The sequence below is a fragment of the Tiliqua scincoides genome, chromosome 3 (genome assembly GCF_035046505.1).
Source record: "Tiliqua scincoides isolate rTilSci1 chromosome 3, rTilSci1.hap2, whole genome shotgun sequence".
In the NCBI taxonomy this organism is placed as follows: Eukaryota; Metazoa; Chordata; class Lepidosauria; order Squamata; family Scincidae; genus Tiliqua; species Tiliqua scincoides.
Window position 1 is genome coordinate 139,789,281 of NC_089823.1, and position 12,028 is coordinate 139,801,308.

Below are 12,028 nucleotides of genomic sequence, written 5' to 3' on the forward strand. Positions count from 1 at the left end.
ATGTCACAGATCTGTACTTTTAACAGGCTACTGTGAAGATGCTTTTAACAATAAAAATGGGACTTATTCCTGTGTAAGTGTGGGTAGGATAGCAGCCTAGGATTGTTAAAAAAAAAATTTCCTGCTTGATGATGTCTCTTCCCATCATGGCATCACTTCTGGTGGGTCCTGACAGATTCTCATTCTAAAAAGTGGGTCCCGGTGCTAAATGAGTAAGAACCACTGTCCTATAGTATACGCTTGTGAAGTCAACTTGCCTCTTTTTGGCAGGGTTAACAACCCACTGACATGTTTATTAAAGCCTGGTATTTTAAAACTCTTGAGTCTCTCCTGTTTCAAACAAACCAGCAAAACCTCCCAAGTGGATCTGAACAGTGCCAAAGTTTGTTTTTAAATCTGCCAGCTTTTGTTTTGGAACATTTTTCTATGAGATTTTGCTAGTCGTTGGTGACGTCATTAAGGCAGCAATGAGAAGTATTAGAACACCCAACTGCAACATCTGGCAACCTGCCAGCAATTCTGCTCAGATGCTAGCCAGCCAGTTTTTGATTTTAGACCTTGTATCTACAGATAGCTTATCACAGAGCATCAGATCTTGCTGTACGTGCACGCATCAGCTCTTTTGCCTGGTAGCGTGTTTTGAGCAACAGCAGGATGACTTACTTCAGCTTATGATTGCCTCATGAATAGTTTATTGCTGGATTTAAAATGAAAACTACTATACTGCAAAAACGCCAGAAATATGCAATGCACTTTTGTAATCAAAATGTTTAGTTGCTGTTGGCAAAAACATTCCTCTTGAGCATAGAATTTCTGTGTGTTTAGTCTATTTCTTGGGAGGCTGAGAACATATATGACTATATGCTACACAAATGTACCCGAGAATTAATACTGCTGATGGGATAAGATTTCAAGCATGGGGGTGGGGGGTACTCTTTACTGGGGCCAAGGGGCTGCAAATCCATTCTCATGAGGAAAAAAATGTTGGCTAAATTGTAGATTGTGCTTGAGGATGTTTACACAAACTTATTTCCTGACATCTATAGATATCTATATCTATCTTGTCGGTTTGTGAGAGCCAAATGGAAGCAGAACAAGCAACATTTTGGACAGTGAATTGCTAGCCCAGAGAGAGAGAGAGAGAGAGAGAGAGAGAGAGAGAGAGAGAGAGAGAGAAATTCAAAAGCTATGAAGTTCCATAGTACCTGTCTTATTGGGAAGAGGAGCCAACAGGACGTGGTATCTGATGAGCACTGGGGAAGGGGCACAAGCAATGCAATATCAAGGACAGTGAAAAACTAGAGCCATTGGGTGTAGTGCTGCTGATACTATTTACAGGATCTACATGGTGTAGTAAACAAATTGGGCCTCAGATTGGGGTCGGGTAAAGTGTGTATCGCTACTCTGTTCTGGGCCTAGAAAATTTATATAGTTGGTTTAGTCTGAGAGAAACCTGAGTGGTGAAAACCTGATAGGACTTATCACTTGTCTTCACAGCATGCTCCCATGCATGTCTTTTCAGAAAGGAAGAAGCTTCAAAATGAACATTCATAAATGGAACACCCAATCTCGCTCCCCAAATACTAAGCATTTAGGGTCCAATCCTATCCAACTTTCCAGCGCTAATGCAGCCGTGCCAACAGGTCATGCGCTACATCCTGTGGTGGTGGGGGGCAGTCACAAAGGCCTCCTCAAGTAAGGAAATATTTGCTTCCTCACCTTGTGGCTGCACCAGTGCTGGAAAGTTGGATAGGATTGGGCACTTAGTTGCACAAAGCTAACTGAGTTTGTGTTATTTCAGCTAGTATATTGAGAAACTGCACCTTACCCAAGAAGATGGGTTTATGACTGCAGATGTGGCACTCTTCAGAATATCTTTTAAGTCTCTGGATGACGTATGTTTGACTCAAACTGTGTCTAAGTACACCCAATAAAGATTCTCAAGTTGACATTCAAAGATGGTTGTTTCAAGCATGAGTCACATGGCCACGTTTGTCATAATGGACTTATCACAATGGTATGACTGTGTGAAAAAGCTGCATAGCTGAAGCTCAGCAGTAATATTGGGCTGGTTAGCACAACTGAATGGAAAGCCCCAGTTATTTGGTATGAATGAAGAACATACAAAATCAAATAGTACCCGAGTCTCATTGGCGAGTAGATGATTGTGCCCATTCAACTTTATGCCTATTATTAGAAGAGTCCATTGGGCAATAACTAATAAAGATTTCAAAGAGGAAAAGAAGAAAACACATTGTTGCTCAAATCAGAGAAATGCTTTGTCACATACCTTGTCTGCCTCAACTCCAGACTCCAGTTGCTGCTTCTGTTTAAGGCAGATTTGTCCCACTTTAGCTAGGAGCTCATGAGGATGAATGAAGACTCTGGAGCTCAGTAAGAAGGTGAAGATATATGTCCTCTGTGTAGTAGAACCAGGGAGGAGAAACAAACAAAAAGGATATGATGAATGGTGATTTCTTCTTTGTCATAAAGATACTTAAGGACAGTAGGCTTCTTCTAAGGATTAGAGCAAATTGTATTATTTTGACAGCTACCAGCCAAAACTGACTTCGGTTTTGAATAGAACAACACATATAAAAGATGAAACAGCAACAGTGTCAATTTCAGAAGCTGTTAATAGTTCCTTCATTTCTAGATTCTCAAGTAATTGTTGCTACGAAATGCCAAACAAAAGTCACATTAATTATAATGAATAGGACAGCAGAAGTGAGGTGAGATGGGTGAGGTGAGATGGGGCACTGGGTGTTCTTCAGCTTCATTGATTTTACTAGTTTATTTTTGGGGGGGCTTCTGTGTTTTCTTTTAACTCACAGAAAGTTACAGAGTATCTCTTCCAAACCAAAGCCACACTTTTATTTCAAAAGCTTTTCTTTCATGTGCCTTTTCCCCAGTCTTGGAACAAGCCATGGCTCAGTCTGCCTCCATAAGCCAGTGATTAGCTCTGGGAGTCAGCAGGGCTCTTTGGTTAAGATCCTGGGTCTAGTCCTCAGGAATGAGATCCCAGGAATTAGAGCAAAAAAGTGCTGTACTGCTTGGTTGGCAAATTTGAGTATTTTCGTATCCATCATTTCTCTCATTTCAATTTGTGCCACTTTTAAAGAATGCCAAATGTGACACTGAATACTGATTTTTTGAATACCTTTTTAATTTGTCTATAAAGTTGAAATGGAGTTTTGCAAAAGCACAGCCTTGATCTGATGACTGTATCCACAGTAACTTCTTTCTCATTATATTCATAGTTTATTGTTATGTTCCAAATTGTTCTAAGGAGTTAGAACTTAATCACTGCGCCAACTTATTTTGGATGTGTTGGGAACTGACAGCACAATTATAGGTATGTCTACGTAGAAATAAATCCCATTAAATTCAATGGGGCTCACTCCCAGGAAAGTGTGGATAGGATTGCAGCCTGAATCTCATAAATGTGTTATTGTATATTGAGTCTTGAAATTAGGAAAGCCTTAATATTTTGGAAGACCACAGTGTCCAAATGTATGATTTAGAATATGGTTTTGAAATTAATATATTTAGAAAACTGAACATGGACAACTCTTATCCAGAAATTGAACTGGTTGTGCATCATTAAAAGCCAACTTTGCAGATCAAAACATACCAAGTTAACTTAAAACATTCATACCCTGCCTTTCTTGCATATATGCAGCTCAAGGCAATGTACAATCACTAAAAAATGTATCATCACAACGCAAAAAGGCAACTCAAACAATCAGGCCACAATAGAAAAAAAACCACAAGAATATCACCTATCCACTATCATCCATAGCCAGCCATTACCCTCCCACCAAAGCAAAATGAAACAGTCTGATCTTTACACAACTTCTGAAAAAGGTAAGATGGGGCTATCCAGGCCTCCGTTAGGAAAGAATTCTACAGGGCAGCAGCACCACTGAGAAGGTCCCACTTCTGCTTTGTGCATGACATGCCGCAAAAAACAAAGGCACTGGAGCCTTGGCCAATATCTTAAGAGTATATTGGTTTATTTTGCCTTCAAACTGCTACATGAACTGGTGTTGTTTTTTTTAATTGAAAAGTGATATAATAATAAGTTGAGGAAATTCAAGTATCTTCAAGATCAAGGCTGCATGCCTTGTTCACAAGTGTATGGCTGCAGGGTTAGAGATGAAAATTGCTGGGACTTTATAGCCCAGCTCCTTGCACTAGGCATTAGTGACTGGTTGGGCAGTTCCCTTACTTTATAGCACTCTGGCGCTAAGAATCTACCTCTCACCTGTAGAGAGAGGTACCCTTACACTGTTGGTAGTTTGAGGGTCAATAAACAATATGCATTATTCTCATTTGGGATAATGCTGCTGTTTTATAAATAAATTCTGTTCTGAATTAACACGAATGCTGATATACTGTACATACATATACACACACACAAACCTTATATATTGTGATGTTTGTATAATCTTCTCGTAGGCCTAGAGAAGTAGTGTTAAGCACATCTTTTTGTTGTGTGGATATTGTGCAACAAGCTTGTTACCTGGTCATTGTTGGTGAAAAAGAACTGCAATAGAGTAGCATCATCTGTGCTTTAAACCAGGGGTGCCCAAACCCCAGCCCAGGGGCCACTTGCGGCCCTCGAGGCCTCTCAATGTGGCCCTCAGGGAGCCCCCAGTCTCCAATGAGCCTCTGGCCCTCTGGAGATTTGTTGAAGTCCGCACTGGCCCAACGCAACTTCTCCCAGCGTGAGGGCGACTGTTTGACCCCTCGTGTGAGCTGTGGGATGAGAGCTCCCTCCACTGCTTGCTCTTTCACATCTGTGATGCATCAGCGGCAGCAAAGGAAAGGACAGCCTTGCTTTGTGCAGGCCTTTTATAGGCATTGAGCTATTGCAAGACCTTCATTCATTCATATAAGTTCATCTTTAATATATTCATTTATGTAAACTTATGTAAATTTATTCAAATTTTAAATGTAAATTAATTCCTTCCCTCCCCCCCCCGGCCCCCGACACAGAGAGCTGATGTGGCCCTCCTGCCAAAAACTTTGGACACCCCTGCTTTAAACATATGTGGATTCAAGTACATGCATTCAGCAAGAAAACCAACACTTTAAAAAGTGCAGATGATTTCACCCTCATTCAATATGTCCCAGAGTGAGCATCAGACCAGAGACATGAAACTGCTGTTCCCTCCATTGGTACTTTTGCAGTGCCTCTTGTAGTGTGATTTTTGTTTCTGAAGAGATGGTAATTTTTTTTAATCTAAGGGACTTTCAAGTTGTGATTATACACAACTTTGGTCTTATGCGCTGACTTCAAAACCTAGCCCCCGTATAAGATGTGACTCCACTCCATTGTACTTCCAGGTGATCAAGCAAGCAGGTTTATGCCTTCCTTTTTCAGTTCATTAGTATGCCATGAACGACTAGCATTGGTTTGCATGGGCCAGCAAGCTAATAAATGTATTTCTGAGCTAGGGACATTTGTGAATTTATTTATAGGGGTGTCGTACAAGGAACAGGACTGCAGTGCTCAAACCAAGTATCTGGGTTTCTGCTTGATCTATTTCCATACGCTTGCATCTATAATCATGCCACAGCCTTTGAAGATACTGCAGGTAATGAAATGCTCTCTTTGAAAAGTATTGCACACGTTATGTTTAATTCTCCACTGAATATGCCAGTTATATATTGGCTGCTATTTCCCCCCTTTTTAATGGCAACCCAGAATTGAATGAAGAAAGATGATCTCCTTAAATCTCCAAAAGGGAAGGTAATATTTCTCTGCCTTACTACCAGTAGGTGAGCTGCTAACTTGATGAAAAACGAGAAGATTGATTTTTATAGAGTAGCCCATCAGGCATGATATTTTAATATCTAGCAGAGTGAATCCATCATGTTAATGTGGGATTTATGGGAGAATTACCAAAATCTAAAGCTGACTTGAGATCAGGTGAATTATCCATAGATGGGGCAGCCGATATCGGAGAGCTGGAACTCAGCTCAGCAGAGGGGAACGGCCCACAAAGGGATCATTATGGATAGAACATTCGCATGAGGTTTGAGGAAGGTTGAGACACTGGAATCTGTAGAATCTGTATGGTTCAGAATGTCTTTTTAGTTTGGTAAATGAGCGATGCCAATTTTTCCTTTGATTTTGGCCTTGCGCAGAGAAGCTTGAGCAGTTTACCTCTTTGTTTTACGCCCAGGGCATCCCTATCCCTATGCGGTAGCTGCTTCTTCTGTGTCGTCTCAATCCCATATGGCAGCTGTTACATATAAGAGGTAGTAACACTGATGTGGGAAGAAACTATATATCATCGGACCACTTCACAGGATTCCTATCAACACTACCACTGTTGTGTGGGCAACAGCCTCTTGTGTTGGATCCCAACTGACCAGCCACACCACAGGAGTACTTATGACTGCAAAGCAGGCTGTAGTACTAAAAACCTTGCTGTGAAAGCACACGAGATTCTGATTTCTATGTCTGCAGCATTATACTTAGGTTTGCATTGTTTCTGTCCAGTCAGATGGGTGGCTCTTGGAGCAAAATCAATCAAGCCAAAAGTCTGTTGCCAGCTTGCTTAGGGAGTCGATGACCAATAAAGGCAATTTATGCAATACCTACCAGATTCCCTAATATTCTCCTTTTTTATTTTTAAGTTGCTAGCTCTCATGGTAATGCAAACATATTTTACAGGGTTGTGGCCTAGATCTTTTAACGCTCTTAACACCAACCTGGGAGTAAGGCCCACTTACATGTAAGACATGTGTAGGACTGTGCTGGAAGGCCACGTTTATTATTACACAACACCTAGTGAATGCAGCAGGGCTTCAAACAGAAGAAGGATTTTTCTCCAGAGTTCCTTACTCTACCTCACTGACCCCATGAACATCTTTCCCCTCCTGCCATATTATTTTTGCACCATTTTGCAGACTATATAAGCTTGTGTTTATGGGGTTGCCCCATGTCATACTGACTTTTGTTCTAATCAATGAGAGTTGATGTAGAATAGTAGCTAAAGAGGTGAAGTATGAGCTTGGAAGGCATCCTTCAGGTCTCACTTCAGCCATCCACCACTGAATAATTGTACATAAGTATGGGTGTTTGCTCAGCCTCTGCCAGGCCCCTACAGTGTGAGGACAATATTACTGACCTACCTTACAGGACTGTTATAATGGTTACAAAGGCTATGTAAAATGTGACGGACTGGATTAAGTGAGCTACCAGTATCTAAATAATTTTGGCAAAACTCATGGATTCATGGTGACAATATTTACTGGTCACGGGGACTTGCTTTAGACTTGAAGAAAACACACTCACATGCGCTCTTGGTTCCTTCAAAATCTTATGTTGGAAGTGAATAGGGGAAAAGTCCCCAATTTTCTTTCCTTTAATTTTAGAACCATCAGTGGCAAGGGATGGGTGGTCGACAACCTGTTCAGCAAGTTAGTTTTTTGAAAGATGAGGTGCTGCCGTTAGCAAAGCTGCCCCCATGGTGATGCATTATTCTTATTACATGCACAGCTTCAAGTTGAGTCACAATTTTTACCCACAGACAGGAAGAGAGACTCATGTTCCAATCTGTCTGCCTGCACGAAGACGGCCAAACTTGACGTGACAGCTTATCTCTGCTGATACAGCTGACAGTGACAGGAAAAGAGAGCACTGTACTATTGCATATTCCGAAGCTTTTCAAAGGGTGGAAGTATAGGCACTGTACTGAGGTAAGGGGACTGCTGCTGAAAACAACAGCTTTGTGTTGTGCCCTCCTCTTTCATCTCATTAATATCAGGTTCAACTGTTCTGGTATACTGACCTTATAAGGTGCATTTCCCTATCTCTCCTCCCCAGTTTTTATCTTTGGCATGTGGTGGTGATGGAGTTTACTGCCTCATACAACTCTTTTAAAGGAAAAAAGAGGGTTTTCCCCCCCATTGGAAGCACACCACCAGAGTGTGCCTTTGTGTAATTTTGCCCAGTAAATGTCTTTTCCTAAAAGACATATTGTCCCATCTTCCATTTCACTCCTGAAATTAGAGCTGAGAAGATTTCTCTCAGAAAACTGAGTGGATCTTCTCCACAGTGGCATTGGCATGCAATATTTTGTGCAAGACTGTGTCATAAGCGCAGAGATCCTGACATGTAAGCACCTGTGCCCTGTCAGTGACCTTGGTTCCAACCAGCTAGTCCACATTCTTTTGAGGGCAGCAAGATATAATTCTGTTCTCCACACTAATTCTAGTTTACAGCTCTCTTCTGTAGTATCTGTCTAATGCAGAAAGTTGTGATCTAAAGCGGTTCCAAGAGAATGCAAGCTGGAACACCGGCTTTTCAAAGACAGTATGGGATGCGGACCACAGATAATCAAGGTTGTCAACACAGTTCATGGTCAGTTCATCACGATCAGGGAAGTTTCTTAAGACTACTACCCAACCCTATCCAACTTTCCAGCACTGATGCAACCGCAATGAAACCCTGAGGTAAGGGCACAAATGTTCCCATACCTTGAGGAGGCTTCCATGACTGCCTCCCCAACACAGGAAGCGGTGCATACCCCATAGGCCACAGCAGCACTGGTACTGGAAAACTGGATAGGATTGGGCTCTTAATGGGAAAAAATGATGAAACCTTTTCATTAAATATCTTTTCCATTAAATATCCTGTTTTACCCCCAGCTGCTCTCTCAGTGCTCTGAATGCCAGGGAATTACCACATATGCCTTTGTGGCTTGTTGTACATTAATGTAAGCTGTACATTACTAGCCATTGTGCACGCAGTGAAAGCTTTTCAAGTTTTCTACACTGCGCATACAAAAAGTACAAGCCTTAGATTCTATGAGAATCTAAGACTCTTAGATTCTGTTCTCGTAGAACAGCCATTGTCAACCACTGTGCCATGGCACACCTGTGTGCCGCGAGTGGTTCACAGGTGTGCCACAGGAATTTGGTGGAAGGTCATTTATTAATAGGGCCAATGGGAGATGTGAGCCCCCACTGGCAGCATGGTGTGTCTTGTCAATTGTCAAAAAACCTGGTGGTGTGCCTTGACCATTTTTAGTGCCTTGTCAGTGTGCCGTGAGATGAAAAAGATTGAAAATCACTGTTCTAGAACCTAGGGGTTCTAGGGCCTAGAGAAGAATGCACCCCAAATGTCTTTGTTTGAAAGAAAAGTCTATGTACAAGTCTGGGATTTCTGTTCTATAATGACGCCATCAGCTAGGCATTCCTGGTAGAATGGTTCTAGCCTAACCCCTCTTTGATATGCCAATCTCTATGTACAGTTTTCTTAAACAAATAGAAGTGTTCTATTGACACAAAAGTCAATTGTGTGTCCCCATCCTACTCCCCACAGTCTGAAATGGTACTGCCTGCTCCAGAAGTAGTTTTACAACCTCATCTGCTATCTGTATTCCTCAGAGCTGGAGTGCTTCTGCATTGAGTCCAATGTGCTTTGACTCCCCTCCACAAACTAATGGCTAGTGTCGGGTTCCCATTTTCTCATGGGCAGAGTGTTGGCAAGGCAACAAGCCACAAAGGCACATGTGGTAATTCCCTGGCATTCAGAGCACTGGGAGAGCAGCTGGGGGGAAACCAGAACTAAACTCTGCTGTGATAAAATAAAATGCAATTGTGTAACATGCTAAATTTACAAAAGTGTAATGAATGAGAGAGAACTAGATTCAGTGTTAGTTAAAGTCTTTAAACCAGTGTTGGGGAGTTTCTAGACTGTTGGGTTTGGCTATGCAAAACGGTGGCAATATGGGCTGGTACAGTTCTCTCTTGGGACTGTAGCACCTCAGGATGCAGGTCAGGGAAAATGTTTAGAGAGTGCCCTGTGTTAAGATCTGAACACGCTCTTCTTTAACATCTTAGCTTTCTATGTGTAGAGGGGTTGCACGGATACTTCCAAACAAGACATCTTTCAAACATTGGGATTAAGAGCAACCACATAGCCCACCCCCAATACTGTATGAATTGGCTCCCCTAAATTAAAGAGCCAATTCAAATATAAAGGGCTAGGGGGATATGGTCCAGCCTTTTCAAAACAGTGCATCACTTCGGCATACATGCAAGTGAAATACTATTCAAACGTGTGCCCCCCCCTTGTTATAAGCTGTAAACACAATAAAAATGTATAAAAAAACAAAGCATATGCCCCCACCCACCATCTGCAGTCTGAAATGATGCAGGCAACTGTATCTGAAGAGCTTTGCACTTGAGCTCTACAAAACAAGAAAATCAGCCAGCTCTCCTGCAATTGCTATGCCAACACATAAATGTTAACTAGGAGGGAGATCAAAAACTACACCTGCTTCTTGTTACAAAATATGACATTTTGCCAGTGTTGCACAGGCATCCTGATGCCAAGATAGGTACCCTGTGACCTGATGGTCCAGTCCCAGAGTTTTTCTGTCTCTTCCATAATAGCTATGGGACTGGCTTGGATGATATGTTACCTCCCAAATTGACCCCATGCACTAATGGGTGCAAAATCCCAGTTTCTTCCAGTGTTTCACTGAGGACACCCAAGTCAGTTCCATTTCCCTTCTGCCACACAGACTGCTCCCCATTCAGCCCACCTTTGTTCTTCTGGCTCCCTATGTCTACCTTAAAGTGGCAGAAGAACAAAGGTACTGTATTTTGGAACAAGGACACTTAGAGCCCGATCCTGAGCTCCTGTGGCGTGTGGCTGTGGCAGCACTGGAAATGTGCCTTATGGCATGTTTGCAATAGTGTGCGCCGGCGGTAAACTGGTGCGTCGAGCTCAGGATTGGGCTGTAAGTCAATCCACAGGCAGCTATTAGGGCCGCTGATGAGCCAGTCTTGTCCACTCACCTGTCCCCCAGGAAGTGTGCTCACAGAGCCACAGCTGCTTATACTATGCTCACGGTTTATCTGTAATGGCAAGTAGGGAGTAAAACCTGCGAACTCCATTTGTAAGAATGAATCAGGAGTGAACAACTCGTTCAGCATCTAAAACTGCATTCCACAAGTTGGAGCAGCTGATGAGCTTATTTTAGTGGCCTGTAATTAGCATCATTTGAATGTCGTTTTCAAAAACATAACAAGCACACCAGAATGTGAGGATGCTTAATGTAGTGCATTCCCCCGAACTGGTTACCCTTAAAAGGGACAAATATGAGGCAGCCCTTGAAGTATCTCGATGTATCGCGATGTCTAAGCTTAGAAATGGTAACGCTTTGAAAAACAATTTGGTCTCTTTTAAAACAGGTGACCCTGTTTTGATTCCTTGGGTGGGTGGCAAAAAAAAAAATTGCCAGGGCATGTGCAACTGTGAAGACTTTCCTTGTCAGAGTTTTTTTTTTTTTTTAATGCTTTATTTATTTATTACAGATACAGGTAAGGAAAATTGGATAGACTTAGGGCTAGGACTACATAGGTTACACACGAGGGTGGTGGCCATCGATTACAACAAACATTAATCCAAAGAAATTAATAATCAATACAAAAATTATCATATTCTTTAACCCAACTGGTTAATACTTTAACATTCCATATTTTTCCTCTAACCTTATCTATCCCATCATTAAAAAAAACCACTTCAAACTTTTACTTATACACTCTTCTTACCACTAAACTAGTCTCTAAAATAAAATCTCTTATCTGATTCTTAATTTCTAATATGACACCTAAAAAAGAAGACTCCGATTACCATGGTATTACCTCCTTCAATATCTCTTATAACATGTTATACATCATTTTCCATAACTATCCAATCAAAAAAGGCTTCAAATTTTTACTTATAGACTCTTCTTACCACTAAACTAACCTCTAAAATACAATCTCTTATCTGATTCTTAATTTCTAATATCACATCTAAAAACAAATATCTCCAATTACAATAATATTATACTTTGCTTATCCACCACATATTTATTAACCCAACATACAGGTTTAATATTTTCTCCAAAATAAATTGACATCTATAATTTATTTTATTTACCTTCTTTTTTTATAAAATAACCCTTTTATTTGTCTTAATACCACTATATTTTACACAATACTTATATTCCAA

General features: G+C 41.2%; 1 protein-coding gene across 1 annotated transcript in view; it reads right to left on the bottom strand.

Moving 5' to 3' along the window:
- RASGEF1A (RasGEF domain family member 1A) overlaps positions 1–12,028 on the bottom strand; it is a 49,743-nt gene that overhangs the window by 21,791 nt on the left and 15,924 nt on the right. Inside the window, exon 3 of the mRNA XM_066619631.1 lies at positions 2,291–2,419. Coding sequence (XP_066475728.1) covers positions 2,291–2,419 — 129 coding nt within the window. The remainder of the gene's footprint in view (positions 1–2,290; positions 2,420–12,028) is intronic.